Raw genomic sequence first — 26,983 nt, forward strand, 5'->3', positions numbered from 1 at the left:
CAATTAAGCTGAATTTGTATGGACATATTGCATTTATTTACACATAGCTTTATATACAATTTATTGGTTTAAATAAAGGATAGTCCGGCATGTGTACATCATATGTATACAAATACATCTTGCTTACTAGAAATGCTTGAACGATTAATTTGATATTTTAAAATTGTTTGTAGGACTTATTGCAATTTATTTTTTACAATTGTATACTACATATTTATATTTTTCAATCGATATTGATCATGCGAATGATTTAGTTAGTGAGTATACGATTTAAATGATGATCTACACTAAATGAAGATCAATACAGGAGTAAATATGTATAATTACAACCACATCACGCACACGTTACAACGTAGCACAAATTAAAAAATACAAGTAAAGTGAACAGATGCAACATCTGCAAAAAATAATTTGTTTGAGTTTGGTAGACGTACGAATCATCAAGGTAACTCTTCCGTTAAATCCAGATGTTGAATGATTATTTTAAATGCATTACCCGAATAATGTATTTTAATGTTGCAATTTAAGATTAGCTTTTACAGAAGCATTATAAACACAACAAAATTGTTAAATAGCTGCAGTCATGGTTCGATTTAAGGCGATATAATTGCTAGCGCATAAATGATATGCTGGTTAATTTAAGAATACATTATTATAAGCATTTCAGAATTCATAATGTTAAATATAATTTGACGAGTATATTTGAATTCAGTGAAGATATTTTAATGTTTCATTGGATTAATATAAGGAAAATAAGTAACGCCAGGGACTAGGAAAATTTTGACCAAAATGGCATGATTTGAAAAAAACGATGTAGAGGACAGATATACAATGTCACATTAGTAACCCCATTCCTAAGGGAGTCTGCTTTGCAATATTTTAATATATACGGTTAAAGAAATCAAGAAATATTTAGGACTGGGCCGATTGTGATCACATGGACATTATTTCAACAAACCTGGTATAACCACACAAGGCCAAAACGATCAATTGAGTTAGATAACAGCATGCATCACTCGCAATTTATCGCAATACGGGTTCAATGCAATTGCCATTAACGTTTCGATTGAACAAGAGCAGTTGGTGCTCACATTTATTATATATATCATCTATGAAAATCGAGCATAAAAATATGTAAAGTAGTCATACCGGACTATCCTTTGTTTAAAAAAAAATGCTTGTATGACGTTGCGTGTTTATAAAAAATATATATATATAAACAATCGTTTGCTTTTCAGCAGATGACAACTGTTTGCACAACTTTTTTGATTGTATATGTGAGCATGTGTTTAACAATTGAAATTTATTAAATGAAGGGATCGTCGTTTAGTACATATCCGGCATACATACGATTTCTGAATTTCAGCATGTGCTTAAGTGTATAATTATTACTAGTGCAATCCCACATCAATTCGTTTACACGCTGTGAATTATATTTCACGGCCTTTCATTCATTTAGATCTGTTCAGCTTGTTAAATATCTAGTCGCAAAACTTTGATCATTGCTGGGTTTAGATTGTGTTATCGATAAAGATCTTGAGTTGTGTTTGACAGGACGGATTTATACCGTAACACGGTCCAATATTGCAGGTCAGTCATTTGAATCTATTTAAGGATAGTAATATTTTAATAGAATACTATTATCATACATGGTCTCCAAAACACAAAGACACAAACATGCACTTGCTAATGCGTTTAGTTTCAGACCTTTAAAAAGCAGAATAGATATTTAAATTTACTTTGTTTAGATAATAATTCAACTTTAAAGGAACGTAACACTATGACCGTGACTTTGCGTTAAAAACCAATACGCTTGTATTTTGTAGTGTCAGCTCATTATATCCTTTCGATACGAAAGAATGTAAAAGAAGCAATTTTTGCTTATTTGTCTCTTAAGAGCATTTTGTTTTTGAAAACTAAACTATCATACTACGTATTTAGTGAAGAACTTGGTGAATCTATACAAAAATCTGTGTATAAGAAAAAACATTTTAGTCAGTGAGAGAATGTGTTAATTAAAATACTTAATTCAGGAACCATATATAAAACTTATTGCGTACTATGCATTCCTCAAAGATTAAGAAATTTACATTATCTAATTTAAAATGATTGCATGTGTCATATAGAATGGCTTTTATTTTAAGAAAGTGTTCACCAGTAAACGGTGAACAAGACCTTTTTAAGGAAAGTTTTTTTGGGTATATATGTTTGAGTATCTGATAAAAAAAGGATAGTCTATGTTTACAAAATCATATATATATATCTACAAGTTAGCTTTTAACTATGCATATACTTAATGTGATTATTTTTGTCCATAACATAAGCATAAAGTGTCGTTATAAGCAATAAAAGAATAAATCTCTGAATCTACTCCTTTAATTTAACGTTTCGGCACTATGTCTTTATCAAAACAATGGATAAGATCTGCAAACTACATTTTAACGTCTTTTGACTGTACAATTTAAATAACAAAGTAAATGTTTTAAACGTCAAATGACGCTTTACATGATGACGTTATAAATGATGTTATAAAAATGGCGCCAAAAATCGTAAAAATACGCCAAAAATGAAATGACTTGAAATACTTACATATTTCATGCCTCAGTCTTATGACAAATGTGTGCTTTATCTATTTAATAAATTGATATTTAAAAATAAAACAAAACATCATCATATATAATTATAATTTACCTTAACTTTGTATCATTAATTAAATAATGTAAACTTATTTAATGAATTTTATGATATCAATCCATATAAGTCTACGTAAAATATTATATAATGATATATGATTAAATAATGGTGTATACTTGCTATTCTATGTATCATATACACATTATGGATACGATAAATTGCATATAGTACCGTTATTTTAACATTCATTTATGCTGATGATTAATATAAAATGTTTTTCACAAATATTTTTTACTAAATTAATTCTCGTAGGACATCAAGCTGATTTTTGGTTTTCAATCCATTTGGTGATTGTGTTTCAAACTTCTTTATGAATTCAAATTCCTTAATAAGTCTGTAATAACGGGAACTGTGTCGTATTCGTGTTAGCACTAATATATCCATGTCCTGTCCTCCGTGGCCAGCACCATTGAAATGTTCTGAGATTGGTTTATCTCTCCGTAGCCGCACGTCAGCCTCGTGTTCTTTGGCACGTTCCTTTAACGATCTGCTTGTATCTCCTACGTATACCATCTTCTGACATTTAATACAAAAAATACCGGATACCAAGTTGTAAATGTAACAGTTCTGTTTTATTGCTTCATTTGGAATTTCACTTCTTGGGTTGTTATGAAAACCTCTTTTTAACATTTTACAGACTATACAATTTGTCTTGCATGATTTTGGTAATTGTTGAAAACGCTTGTTTATTTCTTTGTTAGTTTTTCCATGTACTAATTAACAGATATTTTCCATTGTTTAAATAAAGGCATAATGCCGAAACGTTTAATTAAAGGAGTCCCTTAGGATAATTCAACTGAGAATACAAGAATAGATCAGCACAAACAGGTGCGCGGTAAGTCTCAATAAGGACATCAATAATGTATTTAAATATGTTCTAATTGAATATAGTAAAAGGTTATCAAGAAGAAAATATGAGCTAAACAAAGGTCAAATATGTCAGAATAATAGACTTTTTCTACAAAATCATTGGTACAAACGCTGTTTTAGAAAATGAAGTACGGTATGAGATTTCTCTCTAACAAATATTCTATAAGCAAAGTATGTTGCCTTTTTATGAGACTTTGTGTCCGTTCTTTGTTGAAACGTCATTTGTACGAGCACGGAACACTTTGTCATCTTTTTTTCCGATTTAATAAAGACTTCCGAAGTTATTTTTCTATATCGTGGCTATTTTCGCAGAACTCAATACAGTAGTTTTGTAAAGTTCAATAGACATACGTCCATAAGTCAAATATAATTGTTTTGCTTTTCACGGCTCTGATTTTGTTATAGAAGAACTTTTGAAGTTTGTGCGTCCAGTTAAGGGAGGGAAATTATCATAATTTATGTGAACCGTTCAATTGCTGCTCATATGAATATGTTCAGTTCGAAAATTATTTGATTAATGTCTAATTTGTGTATATAATATGCAGTAGTCTCCGACAGTTACCTTGAAATAGTCTAAAAAGAGCATAATCGTCAGACTATATTAATATTTTCTTCTTTAAGGAAAGGAATTACACTGATTGTCTTTTGAATTTAGATTCATCCGTGAAGCGATATGATTTTTTTAAAGTAAACTCTTTTGACAGTCCTTAGCAAATCTTTACTTTTCCAAATGTAAGCCACCAAACATCATTATTGTATTTGCTTCGCCATTTTTTGAAATATTCCTATTATGCCTTTTCGATTCGTTTCATGCAGTTTTTAACAATGAGCGGTATTGGCAGTCGAACTGTAGGGCTTCTGCGAAGCAAGTTTTTAAACGCTTTTTAAGGTTTTTACTTTTTAGAAAATTAAGATCACCTGTTATTACATGATCAAGAGGGCTGTATATACATATGGCTTTGGCACAATCTTGTGTTGAAAGAAAAAAAGTGCCATTTGCATTTACAAAATGATTATTAAAATCAGTACTCCGAACTGCTTTACTCTATGTATAACAAATTAGTCATGTTTACAATAAAGCGTTAATTAAAGTCACGTAAATGCAGTGAATATCATTAGAATCATAAATAAAGTTTGCAAATCGTCAGTTAGTTTTAAAAATGCAGCTTACAGCACTCACATTGTAAGTTTTACATTTTGTTTAAATACGGCTATAAATAGGGTTCATAAAAGTACCACGTCATACAGGAAGGTAAGTCTTTAAGGATTTTAATAGTGTTCGATCAAGCTTTTATATTTAACATTCCATTCAATTGGAACTCTTTCAAGATTTACCTCTCGCTCATACTGTTAGTTATTGCATAATTATCAATAATTGGATAAATTTCGTCCATAGAAAAAACGCAGTGTCATAGCTAATAACAGCTGTCAAGCTCTGACCTTGTGTTTTCAGCTGTTTATGAGTTACGTGGACTGAATCATACAAAGAAGATCCATCAACCTTGATAGCTTTCATTCGAGACTATTCGCTTGATTTTGGAGGATTCTGTAAACGCTGTGACTATGGTAAGGAAATATTATCAATAGTGAGTGAGCGTACGTGCTTGCGTGTGTGTGCGCGCGTATGTTTGTGAACGTGTGTTTTAATTCATTACATATAACAGACGAAGAAGAAAATCGGCTCAGATGTATGACGTAAACAACAAAACAACACATTCGATTTATTTCGGGATATTAAGACGAACAAAAAACGTTTTATAATCATATTTGCAAGAGCCTAATTTCGACAGTTATCTAATTTTGGCATCTTTTAATCTATAATTGACGTCAATTTTAAGCAGGTTTATATAGCTATGTGAAAACCGTGGCTACCTACATGTATGTTAAGATTAATTAAAATCACAAATCGGTACTTGACATTTGTTGAAAGACGAAGCCGATATTCCAAATATTCAGGAAAAAACGTTGTCGGAGTTTGTTGTTTCTGCCTGCTAATTTGTGTTGTAATTATTCCTGGTTGTGATTGTGTTCCTAAATTTAAAAACAATATAAAACTATAAAGGTTTTATATGTTCTGCTCATACATTGATGGCTTATAAAAAAGAATAATACAAATATTGATAAAATAAAAATTACAAATAAGATTTTAACAAACATCACGTTCGTTTCTTTGTATGGAGTTTTTTTTACTTTCTTTGGTCTCAGTTTTGAGAAATATGAAAAGCAATATATTGCAATCTTTGGGTTTTATTTTCAATAATTAATTGTCTATGAATATACGATGATGTTCAACATTCTTCTTCATATATGAAGAATTTACATTGTAAACGCTTTGTAAATCAGTTCTTTTCCAAAAAATAAGTTCCGTTGTACGTTATAATCTTGGTCTTCAAATTGATTAATTTGGCAGAGTGTGAATAAATCATCAAATTCAAAAGTCATATATTAGACAAAACACATTGTTGAATATTGTGAATAAATTATGTGTCGATTATGATACTAATTTTCAATTGTACATTTAAAATAACATCAGACGTACAAAATATGCAGTTGTCATTAAAAATAAAATTACATTAAAAAAACGCTAAAATTGTTGGTACGTGAATAAAACTAGCAATATCTTTTTCATTTATAGTCGCCAAAATATGTGCCATATACACCGATTTAAAAGCAATATCGTCAGATGATTTCTGGATTTCTTTGAATCAAATAACACTAACAACGCCATTACATTTACATTGCATTGTCCTGGACAACGTTTAGGGAATTCAAATAAAACGGTACATAAAATATGACAATTAAGGCTAAACCATTTGTTTTAGATTCACGTATATCTGTTCGCAACTCAAGGATATACTGCGCTTTTTTTCTCATAAAAAAGAACAACCTTTGTGTAGATTAAAAATGCACCAGTTATGCTTGTATTCATTGACACTTTGAAATATGTGGTGTATGTATGGATGCGAAATACCATTTAACCGCTGAAATGACATACTATTTCGTTGTTTGTTGCGCATTTCAGGTAATAATATTTACCCCAATCAATACCATATAATTGATTGAATGTGAGCTCAGGTTAAAGCAGTGGTGGGAGGGGTTTAAAGTGCTTACAAAGGCTAGATGACACATAGATGATTATATAATATAGTTACCATGAACATATTCATTTTATTCCAGACATTAAAGAAAATGTTCCAGAAATTATCAGACATTGAGATGCATCATATGCAATGCATGCTGGCACAAAATCTAGAACTTGCGTGCCTGACCGTGGTGGATCACCCGGATGCAGCTGGATTGGTAATCTCTTTGCTTGGTGTTGTTATGCTTGAGCTTCAGCGACATTTGGAATCAGCGTTGTAATCTGTATCATATATAGTTATAATGTTTTATATATTCTTACTTTTTGTGGACGCAGACGCGATTAAAAACTGTTTCCCGGATCTGAAAAAAACATTCGTATAATGTTGTTCAAACATTTCTAGCTACAACACTGAATCTCTTTACTTAGTATTCCAATAGTAAATTAAATTTGGACGATCGAACGCCTACGTTTAATGCTTACCATGAGGATGGGAAACAATTCGATGGAAATTTTACATGCCTCGGATACTTTCCTTTCTTTAAATTCCCATCTGTTTACAGAAAGATAAAGTGGTACATAGTTCAAAGCTGATTATATTATTACAAATAATGCGCATTCAATGTAATAACATAACCGATCGTATTGTTTTCATGAAATATATTGAACTATCTCATTTAAAACACATTTAAAGGTACTTAAATTAACAGCATGTTACCGTTAGCATACTGCATTATGGCAGAGAATAGTTTTGAAGAAATATAACAATGCGAAATATGCATGCAATAATTTGGTTCACAAGTTGTGCAATCTGTCTACAAATCCATGTCATTGTTATCATTATGTACATATATAATTATAAATTCTGACTCTTTAGTCATGTTTGAATTACAAAGTTCGTATTTCATGTAACAGTTTTGCAAGATGAGCAAACAAACAGTGTATATTCCGAATAAGAACGTTATACTAAACCGGTTACTAGACCGTTATGGAAACTAAATCCTGATGGCCAAATGCGCCCTGTTGTAATACTGAACATAACCGGCCCTACTAACATTTAGCGCTTATGATTTGTAGTCCCCAACCGGTTTGACATGTAGGAAAAAATGTTAACTCTCATTGAAATAAATATTTTTAGGTTCGACTGACCGCCACTGTCTCTTGTTCTCATCAACACATGGTATCGGGTATAATGACGACCTTTAAGTGTACGGCTGGTCTCATAACCGGTACAATATTTCCAATCATATTGGATGCGATACAATTACAGGTAAATTGTTGCGGTTTTTTGATAGTAAGACAGGAATACGATTTCACAGTGAACGAAAAGGCACATATAATAAAGTAAAAATAAGGATGTCTTAGCCAATTAATGTATTTAAGAACTGTTCTGATACTAACGAGATACTATTAATTGTTGGTGTCATCAAATAAGAACTTAACAAATACAATATGCGCATGTTCGAACCTTTTCATCCGACTGCCAAATCACAGATACGTTCACGTTGGTTGTTAATTTTTAGAATTTTACACACGTCGAAGTTTACCCATTGGTTTGTTTATTGATAAGCCATTTATATTCTAAATACAACAAAGGCGACATGAATGATTCTTCTCTTATATAAACTTGATTAAATAAATGTTGTTGCTTCAACCGTAAGGACTAGATAACCGGAACTTAACGGAAGGTATTTACCAGCAATCAATTTTGGCGTGAAATGACACGTTAAGATTTGTCAAAAAGTAACTAAAATATAAAGGAATCTTTAATTGGAAGCAAGTGCATTTTAACTGAGAGGTGAATCGGTCTATGTTCAAAGACATACGTGCGACCGTCTCTTTGACTCATTAGGTATTTTTGTAGTCACTAATTTTGGTTTCGTTATGCTCAATTTACTGAAGCATAACTTCGGACAAAAATGTAAACCCGAAAAAGCAACAACAATCATCAGTTTATTCATTTTATACCCATGGTCTGTTCTAGGATGTAGAGCTAATCAATGTCGTGTATGGTCAGATTGCTCAACACATAGATGAAATGTCACGTGAATCAACAAACACAGAACAGAAGTGAGTAAGATCTCTGTACTAATAAAAGAATCAATTTAACGTAAAAGGCGATAAAAACGCAGCTCACGTAACACATACTAACACAAACATACAACATACAGTTCCCTTTTAAATACGAAAGTATCTTAGCTATTTAATGATAAAAATGAATAAAAAAGAATAAATACCTGTGTTAATGAATAAAAAGAATAAATACCTGAGGTCAAATTGTCATGCCATGAACACATAGCGAATTTTTATATATGCAGATTCCGCGATCTTCAAAGTATAATTAAGAAAAACATCGGTGATGTCAATGAAGTATTAAAACAGATGCAACTGCATAATACGGGTACAGCCACCGAAGGTATTCACAATTGTATATTTCTCAAACACTAATACATCTGAACAGCACGTTCGGCGGCTTATAAATTATTGAATCTAAGATAAATCGGGAAAATGAACTGTGATTGAAATTCAGAGCTTGTTCTTAATTTTGGTTTGTTTTTACGGCTATTTGTATGTTTCGGATCCTGCTGGGACTTTGTATTGACTCAACAGCTAGGTCCCTTTATCGTTTCCAAGATTCTCCTGATCGAGCCAAATTCAAAACAAGGTGACCACGATTTCTCTACATCAATAATATAATGGGGTTTTTATTTTATTAAAGTCTATTTAATTCATAAGATTCCCTGGCCGATGCGGTTTTAAGCGCAGGTGCATTTTATAACACAATTTGCCAAACTAAGTTAACACAATTCTACATACCAATACTGCAATCTAAACGAAAGGGTTTATAGTTATTTTGCTTTTATAGTTTTTATTAACAATTTTATCCGTTTTGTATTCGCAATTATTATCACAAAGGCATGATTGAAACACACTTGGCAAAGGGCTACTATACTATGTTAGTACAGTACAAAATAACATACTTAGTATTAAACATCTAGTTTATGTACTGACAATTTATGTTAATCGTTATACAGATTAAACAGCCTATATGAACAATCTGGATCGCGGTCAGTGTTGAACCAATTAGCTTTATTTGAACATACTATGTAGATGACAACACTCGTTTCTCACATAATACCTATCAAAGGTGTTGGCATTGTAATTTTTCAGAAAAAAAGAGTAAATTAGCAATTAAGGTTAATATTTTTTAAAGAAAAAGAGGGACCAAATTTGATCAGCGCAGCATGATTTCTACAAACACAGCATAGGGCGATTGCGCGATGTTACATGCAAATATTACAGATCTTGGCCCAGTTGCTTCAGAGAATATATAGCCGAGTTTAGAGTTGATTCATTTTAAGTAAGTTAAACAAAAGACTACATTGGGAGTGTTGCATCATATGAACGTCCTCTTCTTCAAAACTGTTGACATCAACTCATTGTGGTCGAAACTGACCAAATTATAAAGTTTACAGATACTAGTATATGGTGAGTGTTCTAATACCATGGGTCATGTGCTGAGCTTGATCAGCAACATTTGCATGAAGGTATCTTAAATTTCTTGCAATGTTTTTCCCAAGCACTTACTCACGTTATAGAGAATCTTTCCACTGAAAACCTTGAAATATCAATTCGTTAAGATAGTGTCCATAAAAAAACACTCGCAACACAATTGTTCAGGCTTTGTTATGTATATATATTCGGCAGTATATATTTTAAAAACAATTAAGAATTATTTAGAATTTTATAACTTTATCATTACAGGCGCTTATAATATATTATACATTTCATTATGGCACACAACAAGTGATGGTTACTGTGAACAGTAGTGACAATCGACCTACTTAAATATAAATAAAAGTATGTTTGCATGTTCATGTATAAATCGGTCTCTTCTTTTACACCCAGCATAAAGAGATAGAGATTATTTGTTGGCTTTCAAATTGGTGGAATATCGATTTTAATTCACAAGTGATAATTTAAAATGATAATTTCACGAGTGGCGCAGCGACGAGTAAACAATATTTTTATATGATCACGGGTGAACTAAAATCGATATTCCACCATATCCAACACATTTTATTTTTATTTTATGCTTACAAATTATTGTTTTTGCACTTTTGCCATTCCGTACAATATAATTTCCCGTTGGGCGCCCTGAAATGTTATATTATGTTTGTTCAAGGGAAGCTAAGCCGAATGTTTTTATTAAGCATTCAATGCAGACTAGTCGCCCTTGATACAATTGGTGGTCAGCTGGGGAAACAAAAGATATATAAAACTAGTTCCGGTAAAAAAAAAGAAAAAAAAATACTGTTCTTTTTCACTGTGATTTTAATTTACTGATATTTCTCCGTTAACCATCGGAACTCATAAAATAAACATTTGTATATGATGCCTAATACGAAAATTCATGAAATACACTCTGCCGAAAACCATCTTCTTGTTCTACTTGATTTCATATCGCGTGTAAGCATGTTAAAACAAAAATATGTCAATTTTAATTTGTTCATGGGTGTGACGTGGACATTTTGTTGAGTGTAGTATTTAAGTCTCGATGTGATTACACTTGCTAAAAATAATTTCACAATGTTTTAAAATATCGCGTCCCAATTTTCAAATTAAAAATCTTAAAATTTTGAAAATATCACAGTGAAATATGAAAAGAAATATTTAAGAATAATGGTTGAAAACCAAGAAACTTTAAATTTGTGATTATCTTAAATTGTTGGGTAAATGTTTACTTTGCTTTTATTTTATATGAAATATACAATTACAATATCAAGTATGCTAAGAAAGAATACACAATCAAAAGCCGTATTCGAGTTTTAACCATAATTGTTTTTTTTTAGTTGTTTTTTTTTTTGGCAAGACGTATTCACGGATGCACACAAACAACACACATAAAATCTACCGTTTTCGTATTTAAGCTGCATCTTATTCTAAAGAAAGATTTTCTAGATATTCAAAATATGGATGCCATGTTGACGAAGTTTGATGAATATTGAGATTGAACAAATCTCATGTCAAGAGCTCACAGGGTGTTTTTTTCTGTCATGTGAACAAGTTTTTGCTACCACCTGATACAGTTTCGTATTCGGCCTAGAAACCATGTGGACAAATGTTCTTAAAATAAAGTTAAATGAATATTTGGCTATAAACGTTGCCTTTTTGATGCTCATAGGAAAATGTTGCCATATGTTTACGGGTTAGCTTATAAAACGTTGATGCATAACATACAGAAAAACATTCAATAAAGAGATTACCTTATTAGATTTTCCATTCGATCGTATTTTCATATAAACGGCAAGCAAAGCAATAAAGGTATTTTCAAATAGCATTGTCAGTGTGTGTATATTTTGTTTCGCATTTCCAGCTGGTCTTGGAAAGTTTCAAGGCCTCCGTACAGCCGTGCAGTGCCTCGATGATTTAGAACGTCCGATTACGAGAATCATTCAGTTCTGGAAGGACATGTCTCAAACTTTCTCGCTTCTACAAGATAATATGCCGGCGACGTTGGAACCGAATAAAATTAAAATCGAGCAAAGACGACAAGACTTTAGGAAAGCTGTCAAAAATGTCGAATCGGTAAAATACATAATGTTTATCGAGTTACATTAAAGTATGTGTGCAGTAAATTTCATGACAAGTGTCATTACTTCCAATTAGAGGCAAACTACTGTATTCAATACCTTTACTTTAAACCTATTTATTTAAGCTCGATTGCATCGAAAGCCTATAGCTTATTGAAATTATCTCTATTGTACATATAAGTCAGTTACTGTAATGATTACTGTACTGAAGATGTGTGAAATTCTTCCTGAAACTAAGAACCAGAACTTGTTGTCTTGTGGGATGATCTAAAGAACGCTCGCGACCCCACCGTTATATTCATGTGTCGCCCTAAATGGTCGAACAAATAGGCGTATCCCGGAATGAGCCGAATTTCTTAAAAGGCACTAAGCACGGGGTACTCGCTTATCTAACACATTTGAATTCTTTCAACTAAACAACCATAACATAACTAAATGGATCAGCTGTGTTGGTACCTACACAATTTTCCATAGTTTAGTGCAGAAACTAGACATTTAAAGAAGCATTTCACTCATCTTGAATACAGTTATAAGTGCAGTAACTACATTTTATGTAATATTAAAATGTTGACCTGTTTTACTGGCCAAGTTACCACTAGAACAACGAAATCTAGAAAATGGCGTTTGAATGTAAAAGGAAATATAAATTGATAGCAATTTCACTTGGTTAAGCATAATTGTAAAATGTTCAAAGGTATCACATTTTTTAGAATTTCTAAAGGTTTCTAGCCAGTTATGTGTTACAATCAATCAATTGTTGTTTAAATGAGATTACAAGCATTCTATATTTCCTTTTGTCTTTACTAAGACAAGCGTCGCAAAATCCATAGCTGTACAAATCAAAGCGCTGAAGGCACTGAAGTTGTTCGCTATTGCATAATTTAAGACGACATTCATTTTCGAAAATTTTATCGCAAGTTTGAAATGAACACACGCCATTCAAATTGATAAAGAGTGTGTCATAACGCATGGATCGAGCTTTGTGTGCACTTTTTGTCATCCTATTTATTTCATAGAGATAACTTAGACATAATAACAACATGGCTCTTTTTGGACGTTCTGAAAGCATAGAAAGTATGATGAAAATGGTAATGAGAACTGAATATAAAGACAATTTGCAATCACCATCATATTAAATAAATATTGTTGGAATATCGCATACCTATCTCACTAATACAGCACTAATGCGCTTTTTCGGCATAGCTGTTTTACTCAGCTTTTCATCTTAATGACTTTTACATAACGCCAACAGACACATATGAATATTTTCGAATATTTCATCGGCTGATTCGAGTTACAACCTCTGAACTTTGGCTACATCACTGTGTCTGTGCTCAGTGCAAAGGATGTAGCACTGTTCAGTGTAAGGAATTCTGGACTACCGGTACTCTCTGTATGTTTTAACGATACGAATTGTTGCCCATGAACAATTACGCGTTAAAATCCATCTCGCATAATTTAAGTGTTGCTTTCAAGATGAGAAAATAATCATTACTGAAATAGTATAGTGTCACGATAAGAGGAGATCGTTTAATTATCCAACCACGATGTTTGCCGTACTTGGTCAGCACGTCTGGAAATCGTTCCTGAACGTCTGGATAGGCTGCCATTATTAACAAGTTTGCCATTTTGAATTCAATTTTGTATCAAAAAGCATTGTGCTAAAATGTGCCATTTACAATTCGCAATGAGATTTTGAATGACCCTCGTCATGCGAAAATGGGTCTAATTCCATATGCCTCATCATATATATAGCTCACTCAGCATTCGCATCTCTCAGTCTGGTCAGGACATACATAATGAGAACATAACATATTGAATGATTTTATAGCGAACAGCATCGCCTCTGACCTGACTGCGCAAATGCACATGTTGGGTTTAACACACGCTGGCCGAAAGGCGTAAAACCCATTTTCGCATGACGCGGCTATGAACGTGTGATTTAAATGTGTCGAAAGAAAACTGTGTTTAAATCAAATATTAACATACGATATACTTCGATAGTGAAAAAATATACTTATAAAAACACATGTGAGGACACATATGATGTGCACTCACGTAGTATATTTTTTATCTACTTACACTAATGTGTGGTTTGACAATGATAACACACGTTTCATGCGTTCAATATGCAACTTACAAGTGAAAAAAAAACACACAAGACTTAAACCTTTGTTTTCATTTTATTTATTTATTTAGAAAAGTAAATAGCAAACTTTATTTCAAAGTCAGCGTATACGCCGACTACATTTTTTAAATATATTTCTTGTTATATTTAGTTGTTTTCGGTATTAGCGATTATAAAGCATTTTTGAGTCTCTAAAGTATGCCTGTAGTAATTGGTGAACTCATGTGCAAAGTTTTTGAAATTGAGAACTGTGAATATAAACAAGCTTAAAGGGGCCGTCCAACAGATTTTGGCATGTATTGAAGCTTGTCATTAAATGCTATAAATGCTTTAAATTGATAAATTTAAACATTTGAACTAAAAATCTCCAGTAAATAAAACACAAGAATACAATTTAAAAATGGGAAAAAAGTAACCCTCACCAGGACTCGAACCACTGACCCCTGGAGTTCTGGAGTAAAAAGACTCCCGCCTAGCCCACTCGACCATCCTCACTCTTGCTTACCGCCGATATATTTTTTAACTATATAAGCGATCTTCGTAGTTTCCCAAAATATCGAATCGCGTCGAACGACGCTTTTATCTGTTGGACGGCCCCTTTAACCTTCTACTAACCTTCTACTAATGCGTTGAGCTTAGTGCTCGGTTGGTCATTGTCAGCTCGGGTACTACTTACGTGTACCCCGGGTACACTTAAGTATACTTACATGTACCCCGGGTACAGTAAATATACTTAAACGTTACCGGAAACTTTAACGCTAAATCGGTCGTTGTCGGCTTTTTTTTAATTAATTATTTTAATATTTATGTAAATTTTCTGTTAAATGGTCTCTATATTATCGAAACTCATACTCTAAAAACGTGTTGATACATTTAAAAAAAAAGAATTTTGTTTCGTAATTACGGTAATCGGTATCGCGTTTTACGACATCGGATTATGGGCGAGAATAAAACTTGGGTACAGTCTAATGTCGGCCGGGTACGTTTTAGTATTTGTAACGTACCCGGGGTACATATAAGTATACTAACATGTACCCGGGGTACATGAAAGTAGTACCCGAGTCGACAATGACCAATCGAGCATTGCGCGCGAAAAAAATGCGTAGAATCCGTTAATACAAAAGGTTGCCGCTATCTGTTGAAAACAAAAGAACGTTTCCCAGAAATCCCCGCTGTAGAAGCATGAACGAGCTTGGTTACGAAACAGACCATTCGTATTATTATTATAATTAATTGTTTGTTATATTCGGTTTAAGCGATTATGGAGCATTTTTGTTTTGGTCTATCGTATCGCTGAAGTTATTGTTGAACTAATATTCAACGTTTAATAAATTGAGAGTATAAACTAACGTAACCTTGTACTATTGCGTTGTTTTCACGAATCTATTAATAGCCTCAGATTATACATGACCTGTCATTGAGGTGCATGTGAGAGCCAGGAACGACAACTCTGCGTGGAGATTGCCGTGCAATTTGACTCTCCCTTGTTTATCGACAGCCGCATCTATTAATAGCATCAAATTATGATTGAGCTGCTACGTCATGAAGACGCAGCAGAAAGTGGACTATTTTAATCATTCATAAACAATCTCTTCCGCGACACGTATAATACAATCATCGTTTATTGAATCATTTCTATATTAGCTTCGTTCGAAACTATTACATTTAACAAGATATTCATATAATGTTTCCATTTGTAAATGAATATAGTTGGAGAACTCAAACCTGTTGCATAAATTATACAACTCTTTATCGCGCGGATACGGCGTGTGTGGCGTTAGTAGGCTCTCCGTAAATAAGGCGTACCGACTTGAATTTTGAGCAACGACCTTAGCTGGTCGCTAAGCGACCAACTAAAAACGGTTTAAAGATATCTCTTTTTAGTCCTTCCTATACCATTTTGTCGTTTTTACAGTACATATCAATGTCTAAGATATCGATCTTCTGTCATAAAAATATTGTATGAACTTGCATGATGTTCTATACGTAGTCTTCCAAACTATCCCACTACAACATTGTTAGTTACATAGTTATGTACGCCATTTAAATATTTGCAATATTAAATTGGACCTTGTTTAAAAAATTCAGAAAATTCTATACCGAGTATTTTCGATCTATAAGTCAGAATAGGTTTGACAATTTATTTAAACAATTACAAATAATCTGTATATGCAAATATTCCAAACTTTATCTGATATGATATACTAGCAAAGACAGATAAATTGTTTCATAAGTTTTTAGGGCTAGCCGAGCCTCAAATTAACCCATTATCACAAACCAAACGCCCGTATAAAACGATCTCTATCAAATATACACGCGAAGACAAATAGTGACAACATGAAAACCATGTTGATGTTCAACAGTCAGGTGAGAGCTGGATATGCATCTTAAATGTTCAAATATTTTTGTATTTGTAATCTGAAAAATTAAAAGGACAATTCTGGCTCAAGAGCTAACCTTGGTCATCAATTGTCGAAGACCTGGTTCAATTAAAAGTGGCAACAACAAACCAATTGACAACCATGATGTTAGAAGCCGCAAAAAAAGAAAGATCAAGAAAGCATACATTGACCTCGTGCTTACGTGACCCTAAAGCATGGTTTGAACATTTCAAATAACTTTCAGATATAACAAACGTTTTAATCGTAGAAACAATGTAGCCTATTCCAACATCAGGTTCAATGACATGATGATAGATGATAATTTCACTCTTGTTACTTCAGGACTGGAAGAACTTTGAAAAGATCTGTAACGATCACGTCCGTGACAATGACACGGAGATTCTAAATCTGTATGACTTTCTATCGTCTTCTTTCAATCAAACGTCCATCGATGAAAGAATAGCCAGGGAGAGGGTGTTGCGGTCGGCTGTCAGTGCTAATACGGATGTCCACTCTGAGTCAGGAGGATATAATTAGCACAAAGGCATGTGAGAAAATCCTGCAGGTCATGAGCAGTCTCCTTTCAAAGCCTCGTGGAAGATAAAGCAATGTATTCAACGTTTCAAACTACAAACGATTATTACGGGACGTAAAATTCAACTGTGTCTCCCTTACTAATTACATGTAAACTGAATTGCACAGCAACCATAAACAATGTTTCCATTAAATGTTTCAGTCTCTTTGTCAGTATTTGACATTTTAACATAAACATATTTTGAAAGTAAACTTATTTTTACGCGGTATGTTTTCAACATGGTTTCAAAAATGTAAGATAATATTATTTATGTCGTTTTGTCTCATAATTGTTGTGTACATTATATAATGGCTCCTTATTAGTCGTGCTCAAGTATTACATGAAATTGCTCATTAACTGCTCTTTTCTGTAACGTTTTATTTTCATTGGCATATTGTTTTGTGATTAACATTATGAACAAATAAGTTCTTTGTCATACACATTAAAAAACCAAATTTAAGACATATACCATTATGTGTATAGTATTACAATGGTTTTAATGCATTTACAACGTTTTCTATATAAAACGACATTGTTGAAATATATTAATATAGTATATTAAGGTTTAAAAAGCATGAACATTGTGAAAAAAATGTATAAAACAATAATACATTATTAAATTGAACGCTTGCGAATGTCACTTATGTTTCGGTAAGAAATTAATGTTTTATAGGTTCATACGTTTCGATTTGCATAACAGTCAAATAATTTACTAAATAATTGAATACATTGGACCCTGCAATTATATTGTTTTGTATTTGTCATTCGGGATTACCGTTGGTTACGATGCAATAGCTCGCATCCATTAATCAGACACTGGCGGGAATGATTATATTATTTAAAGTTATATGATTACGATTACATCAAGGACCGAATTTACTTTATTTTCTTTACTCAATATTATTTGCAATGTAATTCTTTCAATAAAGTTGACATGCAATGTTTTCCAAAAAGTGATCAATTGTTAACGCAATATTCAGCTGCATGTACAATGTTCATGTTTGTCCGGTAAGGTTGAATCACGTTGAAGGTTTGTGTTTCTGTGCCGGCATTACAAGTATAAGCAGGAGTATATTAACCACCTAATGCAGAATAAACAACTAAAATCAGGAAACGACATCATGCCGTTTAATAAGTTCAACACCTTGTATTCACGTAAAATCCAAATTATTAAAACAAATCTAAAAAGCAACCGCGATTGCAGATATTGAAAATTAAGGCGCAAATGGATAGTAATTAAGAGTTTGGGTTTGTAGCCGTTTTTTCACAAAAGTAAACAATTACGTTATTGTGTTCGTGGTCAATAATACATTCCGTGGATGAAATAGACGAATGTAGACTGTATTGAAAATTGATTCCAGATATTAATGAAAAATATATAACAGATATTCATTACTATAGCTTTAACTATCGTATACATCATATTTTCAATGAAAGCCTAAACACCTAAGTTCTTTGAAAAATCGGAAAACGGGAAAGTACAAGAACATCTTTTAAAAAGCCATATGCTGCATATTTTGTTACGGGTTCAAACCATCGTTCAGTAAATTCAACGAGTCTTTTTGAAAAAAAACTGATGAAGTACGGAACAGATGATGCTTTTCAATTTTTAGAAGTTTTAATTTATTTGCTGTTTATACATTACTATAACAATGATCATTCTCATGATTTCCGGTTTACATTAAAAACTAGGTCATATTTACTACAGACATTGTTTTGCTGGGTGTCGGTCGGTATGTCTGTCTGTCGGTAGACAAGTTCGTTTCCGATCAATAACTCGTCAACAAATTGACCGATTTTCTTGATACTTCCCATGTGCGTTGGCCTTGGACAGTAGATGACCACTATTGAAATTGAGGTCAATGGTCAAGGACACTGTCACAATAAGTGTGAACATTCTTACCCATCAATTACTCGTCGACACATTGACCGATTGGCTTGATACTTCACATGTGAATTGGCCTTGGACAGTTGATGAACCCTATTGAAATTGGGTTCACTAGTTCAAAGCCCTGTTTAGGGGGCATGTGTCTCCGACCGCAGAATTCTTGTTTAAATCACATCAAACATAATTGAGTGCGAGTGTTTAGGGTTTACTAGTGGGTTTAACCAATGATCTATAAGTCTTTTTTAGATTTGTTATAAACAACATTTATTAGTGGGTTTAACCAATGTGCTAAAAGTCGATATACAACATGAGCAGACGTTTCGTATTTCCAGTCAGAAACTGTTTATACAATATGCAAATGCGCATAGTAACAAACCTTAGCAAAAATCAGAAGGTTCGGTACGATGGAAAACATTGTAAATGATACAAATAACTACGCGTAGTAAGTAGCTTGTAACAAGAGCCGATTTAAATACAGTTTGTGTTGTTATGTCTAATAATAACGACATATAAATCATGTTGTAAAATCTTTTCTTCGAATATTGATGAATTCATTAAGAGGGCCGGAACAATGGCTTTACATAATAGTTATTTTGTAAACATGTTATTGCTTAATGAAAATACACTTTTGAATGTTTTCAATAAAAACATAACATTCTCACATTATTCTTAATAATCACAGAATAGGGTGTTTAAAATCACTCTAAATTAGATGATGCTATTTATTTATATTGCATTTACATACAACGTTTCATTAATGTTTCGAATTGCTCCACACGCAAAAAAAGTGTATTTCTCCCGCGTGAGTTTTTATTTATCTGGAGCATGATTCTCAATCCAAAAACTTAACGTATGCGACCATTCACCTACTGAATAAATACGGTAACCACAACCAAATTTTCTCGAAAATAGGTGTTTAGTTTTGGAACTTCGGCTGCAGAAAATGTGCATCAAATGAATTATGTTGGCCAGTTAGGTAGTTGGTCAGGAAATACTCCAGATGAAACCCGTCCCAGTACCAACTATTAAAGTTCCGGTAACCGACCGACCCATAAAGGCCCTTAGTCCACAATTAGTTTGTCATTGTGTTTGTTCTTAACACAGATGTTTTGTATTAATGTGTCGCACTGCGTTCTTCTTTCTAAACCCCAACAAAACATGGACAATCACAACAAGATACATGTTGTATTATAGTAAAAAATATTTTAAAACATAGTTCATTCAATCGGTCATAAAACATGGATAAAACGTTATGACTGTTCTATAATAATTCAGCATGTCATAGTAATATTGCAATATTTGTTACTAATTCTGTGAATCATCCAGTACAGTGACAGCGGAGAACGCATTGGTGTCTTGAATGAGACGGATATTTATAGATCAAAGCGCTGAAGGCACTGAAGTTGTTCGCTATTGCATAATTTAAGACGCAATTCATTTTTCCAAATGAATCATAAGTTTGAGCTGAACACACCCCATTCACATTTATAAAGAGTGTGTCGAGCTTTGTGTGCACTTTTTATCATCCTATTTATTTCATAGAGATAACTTAGACAAAATAAAAACAATATGGCCTTTTTTGGACGTTCTGAAAGCATAGAAAGTATGATGAAAATGGCAGTGAGAACTGAATATAAAGACAATTTGCATTCACCATCATATTAAATAAATATTGTTGGAATATCGAATACCTATCTCACTAAGAATATAAATTCATGATGAAAATTCACTTTACAAAACTTTTGATTTTTGACACCATTTACAAATTCAAAATAAACAAGAAGATCATTGATGAAAATAAAAAAATATGCGATAAATACTTTTTACTCACAAATAAGGTAGTTATTAAGACAGCCCTGTTGACCCGTACATTGTTGTGTATGCATTACTTGTAACCCTAGCAGTTCACACGGTGTCAACAACTCTTACCTAAAAATAGGTATAGAGCACTCATGCGCTTTTTCGGCGTAGTTGTTTTACTCAGCTTTTCATCTTAATGACTTTTAAATAACGCCAGCAGACACGCATGAATATTTACGGATATTACATAGGCTGATTCGAGATAAAACCTCTGAACTTTGGCTACATCACTGTGTCTGTGCTCAGCGCAAAGGATGTAGCACTGTTCAGTGTAAGGAATTCCGGATTACTCTCTGAATGTTCAAACGACACAAATTGTGGCCCAGTTAAAATTACGCGTTAAAATATATTTCGCTGAATGTCAGTTTTGCTTTCAAGATGAGAAAACAATCATTACCAAAAAAAGTAAAGTGTCACGATAAGAAAATCGTTAATTATCCAACCACAATGTTTGCCGTACTCCTTCATCACGTCTGGAAATCGTCCCTGAACGCCTGGATAGGCTGCCCTTATTTACAAGTTTGATATTTTGAATTCAATTTTGTATCGAAAAGCATTGTGCTAAAATGTGCCATTTACAATTCGCAATGAGATTTTTAATGATCCTCGTCATGCGAAAGTGGGTCTTACTACATATGCGCCCATATATATATATATATAAATATATATATATATATATATATATATATATATATATATATATATATATATATATATATATATATATATATATATATAGCCCACTCAGCCTGGTCATCTCTCAGTCTGGTCAGAAGATACTTAATGAGACCATAACATATTTAGTGATTTTATAGCGAACACTATAGCCTCTGACAAGACTGCGCAAATGCACATGTTGAGTTTAAGAAACGCTGGTCGAAACGCGTAAGACCCATTTTCGCATGACGCGGCTATGTAAGTGTGATTTAAATGTGTCGAAAGAAAACTGCGTTTAAATCGAACATTAACATACGATATATTTTGATAGTGAAGAAATATACTCATAATAAGGCATGTGAAGACTCATTTGATTTACACTCCCGTAGTATAGTTTTTATCTTCTTACTCTAATGTGTGGTTTGACACTGACAACACACATTTCATGCGGTGAATATGCAACTTATAAGTCAAAAAAACAACACAATAGTTAAACTTTTGTTTTCATTTTATTACTTTATTTAGAAAAGTAAATTGCAAACTTTATTTCAAAGTCAGCGTTTACGCCGACTACATTTTACAAAGATATTTCTTGTTCTATTTAGTCGTTTTCGGTTTTAGCGATTATAAAGCATTTTTGAGAATGTCTATAGTATACCTGTAGTTATTGATAAACTCATGTGCAATGTTTTATAAAGTGAGAACTGTGAATATTAACAAGCTTAACCTTCTACTTTTGCGTTGTTAGCACACGTAAATACAAAATATCGCCGCTATCTGATGAGAACAAAAGAACGTTTCCCAGAAATCCCCGCTGTAGAAGCATGAACGAGGTTACGAAACAGATCATTCGTGTTATATTTAATTGTTTGTTATATTCGGTTTAAGCGATTAAGAAGCATTTTTGTTGTTGTCTATCGTCACCCTGATGTTATTGTTCAACTCATGTTAAACGTTTTAAAAATTGATAATATACAAGCGTAACCTTATACAATTGCGTTGTTTTCCCGAATCTATTAATAGCCTCAGATTAATAAGCGTAACCTTATACTTTGTTGTTATCACCCGTGCAATTGGACTCTCCCTTGTTTATCAGCAGCCGCATCTATTAAAATCATCAGATTATGAATGGGCTGAGCAAAAATACTACGTCATGAAGACGCAGCAGATAGTGGACTATTTTAATATTCATTCATAAACAATCGTAATCATTCATAAACAATTCCTTCCGCGACATGTATAATACAATCATTGTTTATTTATTCTTTTCTATATACGCTCCCTTCGAAACTATTACATTTAATACGATATTCATATAATGTTTCCATTTGTGAATGAATATAGTGGGAGAACTCAAACCTGTTGCATAAATTTTGAGTAACAACATTAGCTGGTCGCTACGCGACCAACTAAAAAAATAGTGATATAGCATGTTTGACATCATAATCACCACACTAAAACCTTATATAACAACGACATACAAACATTCGATACTACTTAACAGATAATGAGAAGTGTTCAATTACGATCATGATTATCAATTGTTTTTTTAAAATAAACAAACAATTTACAAAACAATCGATAGGTCAACGGTAAGAAAATAACGTTAATGTTCCTCCCCAAACGCCGAGTCTATGTCCGACTCTATAGAGCATATCAGAGCCGTCTGCCTCGCTGTTCTGTCGGCATAAGACATGTGATCGATAGGCGATGACAGGAAGTTGTACAAGTGCATGATTTCAGTGTCACTTTCCTGGACGTAGTCGCTGCATATCTTGCCAAAGAACTGCCAGTCCTGTGATAATAATATGTCCACATTATCATGTAATAATCATATGATAACCTCCATATTTGTTCAAATATAATAAACATTTTGGAACAAACAATTGGAATTGTCAGTAAATACGATACATTTAAGAAAGATAAATAGTTTATTGCAAATAAAAACGTACATACAGGTTTTGAAGGTTTCGTTTTCTTATTTGTTAAATTAAATTAAACATCATGAAACATTTCGATTGTCACTGCATCAGATACAAATAAATAAGATACATATTGTCTAACACATACACACGCCAATAAAGGTTTTCATGTTTAGTTTTCATGTTGTTATTTTCAGAGCACATGACAACAAAAAATACCTTTTCGGCCCTACTGATGGAATTCTTGAACCGTTGTGCGTATCTCTCGTCTTCAATTTTCTTCAAGTAAACTTCCCCGGACCTTACATCCTCTTTCAAGTACTTCAGAGTAGCAGCCATGTTCTCCCAGAACTGAATGATCCTCGTGAACTGACGATCCACGTCCCCGAGATGTAGCGAGGCCTCCCTGAGACTTTAAACATTGCCCAGACCAGCTGAAATAATGAGATTATACAATTGCGTAGCTGTTTACTCACTTTTTATGTTACCATACTAATCGCATTCAAACATGCACAAAATGAATTACCAGCCAATACACTTGCAACATGTTTACATAATTTTAATATATCCAGGGAAACATTTGTTCAAAACCTATTTTGAGAGCATACTGGCATAACAGCCCTTCGAGTTAGGCGATAAATCCCAATCTCTTGACCTACTAACCATTTGTATTGTTCCCAACGATGAATAGTTCACTTAATAGGAAACGTACACTACTTGAAAAAAAATCACCTCGGGAAAGCTTTCAAAATATAACTAAAAGTACATAAATTACGTTACTTGTAAATACAACAACCCCTTATACCATGATGCATGCTGAGTTCTTTCATTTTTGCCAGACGTTGATGCGCTTCTTTCCTTTGCGCATGCATACGTTCTACGACACCACGGCGTTCTTGCTGTGCCCTGTGCACGTTGTCTTCTGCCGCTTGGTATCCCTTCATTAGCTCTTTGTACTTAAAATATAAACAAAACACTTTCTGGAAAAAACTATTTTACTCATTTTTTAGATGGCTCACCATTTTTCATTTTTAAGGTCATCAGCGTTCGCAGACGCCCAAACGAAAATCACCAAATTAGTATATTACAATTATGTGAAACCAAACATTTGCACACACGATTTTACGTGTTTTACCAAGGCCACGTTCAACCAAACAAAGTTTGTAATAGATATTGACATGTGTTTGATTGTCTTATATTCGAACAATAAGTTAGAATAGAGTGGATGCGGTAGATAGACATAATGCACGCACCATCGGTTGATATTTATATGAACTGTAGTACAAACTTCTAAACGTATTACAAAGAACAACGAAGTCATGTTCAAGCGTTAGCCGTCATTGATGTCCTAAAAATTGTAATTGTAGTGTCACTTCAGATCCGCGTGTATTCAACCTGAACACCTAAACTATTCCTGTATTCATATTAAAAACACATACACATTTATCCATTTAAAATGACACATGATATATTACTTACCCTGTCTTTCTTCTTGTCTCCTTTAAACATGCTAGTGAAAAAGTTTACTGCCTTCCCGACAACCTCTAACACGACTCCGACGCCACCGCCCATGGCAGCGCTTGGGCGAATGCTGTAGTCCAGAAAATTTGTGTCATCTACTGACATATCGCGACCTGCACCCTCTGACAGTGTAGACAAATTAACACAAATGTACGGCGTATAGAAATCGAAGTTTCTCATAAAAATATCTATAACACAAGCCAGATTGGTTAACACTTTTAAACAGTCTGAGCTAATAAATGTTTGGACATTTTTTAATTATATAAATTTCGTCCTCTGTAAAACGCATCACTTACTCAAACTCCATATCATGCTAATTGTACTGCACATTATATTGCACTTCCTACCTGCAACTTGAAACATTCGATCTCTCTGTCCTTTCAAGGATTCTAAGTCTTCTTCCATCCTTTTCCTTTCTTCTTCAAGTTCTTTCTGAGCCAGTGATGCAGCCCTGGCCATCTGTTCTTCTCGTTCCATTTCTAGCTGGAGCCGCTCGCTTTCTTTGACGACATGTTTTTTTCTGTCATTAACGGATGCCATATTCCTTTGTACCTCTGTTTGGAGAGTTAGGTAGCTGCAAATATACACACTTATGTAAATGAATCCCCATTATTTTAGTAATTATCACTGTTATCAATATGCTCACTCTAATGCTGATGTTATATGAAACGTTGAATAGCGGCCATTTCTATAATTAAGCATCGAGATTTATTTTCATTTGTTTAAGCATGTTGTTTCCTTCCAAGGGACAAAATAACATCCAGTGCGGTCCAGTGTCCGCTTTTCTCTTAATTTCAGTGACAATCCAGAACAATAATTTCAAATACTTTAAACTAATGATTAATAAGCCTCAACTATCTTGCTTTAATCGCTTTTTCATTTTTTCTCTCTCAGAGATGCATACCTCGACCTTGTGTCTTCTGATTCCTTCTTCATGGACTCAGCATTTTGGATAATCTGACCAAAGGCGTCAATAATGATATCTCGATCCTGAAAAAGAAAACAAGTTCTTCAGAGTCTATAGTTATATCATCATCATCATCATCATCATCATCATCATCATCATCATCATCATCATAGATCCTCTGATGACCTCTATTTAGCGATCCCTGGAGCACATTCTTTCACAGTGAGTCGTGCCTGGTGACGTGTTTAAACTAAGCCAGATATCGTCTTTTAACTAGCGTCAAGAGGGATTCTTGAGGGCCAACCAATGCAGCTGTCGCGGTCCTGACGTACTCGTTGGTCTTGTGATAAATGAAGGAGATGCTGAGCAATATTCGGAAACACTTGTGCTCACAAGCATGAATCCTTCGTCCTGTGTCCGTGTAAAGCGTCCAGGTCTCGCAACCATAGAGTAGGATGGAGACTACGAGGGACTTTTAGAGCCTGCGGGTGGGTAAGCTGATGAATATGCTTTTCAACAGCTATCTCGGTCTGCCATCGCTGCGGTTTCCATGCAAATTCTTAGTCGTTTCTCAGTTGATGATTCTGCAGTTGAAGGTCTGTACAACTGTGCTTCACCCTGCTCAGAATCCAGCCTGTCTACTGCCAGCTTCGCCTCGGGCTTACGGTTCCTTCGGTCGGGGATGATATATATAGCATGACCTTGTGGAGCGTACTAGGCGTTTTAGGGTTATGGTGCAGTAGTTCTTGCACAACCAAAGATTGCCTGTTTCTGTAGCAGAATAACTAGAGACTTGGCCTACGCCTTTGGTCACTTCTCCTCCCAAATATTCTGGCAAAGTGCAAGCATTATCTCTTCTCGTTTCTTAAACAGCTCAGAATGGACATTTTCCAACCCGGAGATTT

General features: G+C 33.6%; 2 protein-coding genes across 2 annotated transcripts in view; one reads left to right on the forward strand and one right to left on the reverse strand.

The window, feature by feature from the left end:
* Positions 1-1,518: 1,518 nt before the first annotated feature.
* Positions 1,519-17,540, forward strand: LOC127843219 (uncharacterized). The gene is made up of 8 exons (XM_052373082.1): positions 1,519-1,590; positions 5,018-5,130; positions 6,742-6,864; positions 7,785-7,916; positions 8,631-8,716; positions 8,965-9,062; positions 12,024-12,235; positions 17,092-17,540. The coding sequence occupies exons 2-8, from the start codon at positions 5,128-5,130 to the stop codon at positions 17,284-17,286; spliced, it is 849 nt and encodes a 282-aa protein (XP_052229042.1). The 5' UTR covers positions 1,519-1,590; positions 5,018-5,127; the 3' UTR covers positions 17,287-17,540.
* Positions 17,541-23,256: 5,716 nt separating this feature from the next.
* The window catches only part of LOC127843216 (uncharacterized), an 87,961-nt gene continuing 84,234 nt past the window's right edge, over positions 23,257-26,983 (reverse strand). The window contains exon 11 of the mRNA XM_052373079.1: positions 23,257-23,523. Coding sequence (XP_052229039.1) covers positions 23,335-23,523 — 189 coding nt within the window. The 3' untranslated portion in view covers positions 23,257-23,334. The remainder of the gene's footprint in view (positions 23,524-26,983) is intronic.

Source organism: Dreissena polymorpha, chromosome 8, assembly GCF_020536995.1.
Source record: "Dreissena polymorpha isolate Duluth1 chromosome 8, UMN_Dpol_1.0, whole genome shotgun sequence".
Classification (NCBI taxonomy): Eukaryota; Metazoa; Mollusca; class Bivalvia; order Myida; family Dreissenidae; genus Dreissena; species Dreissena polymorpha.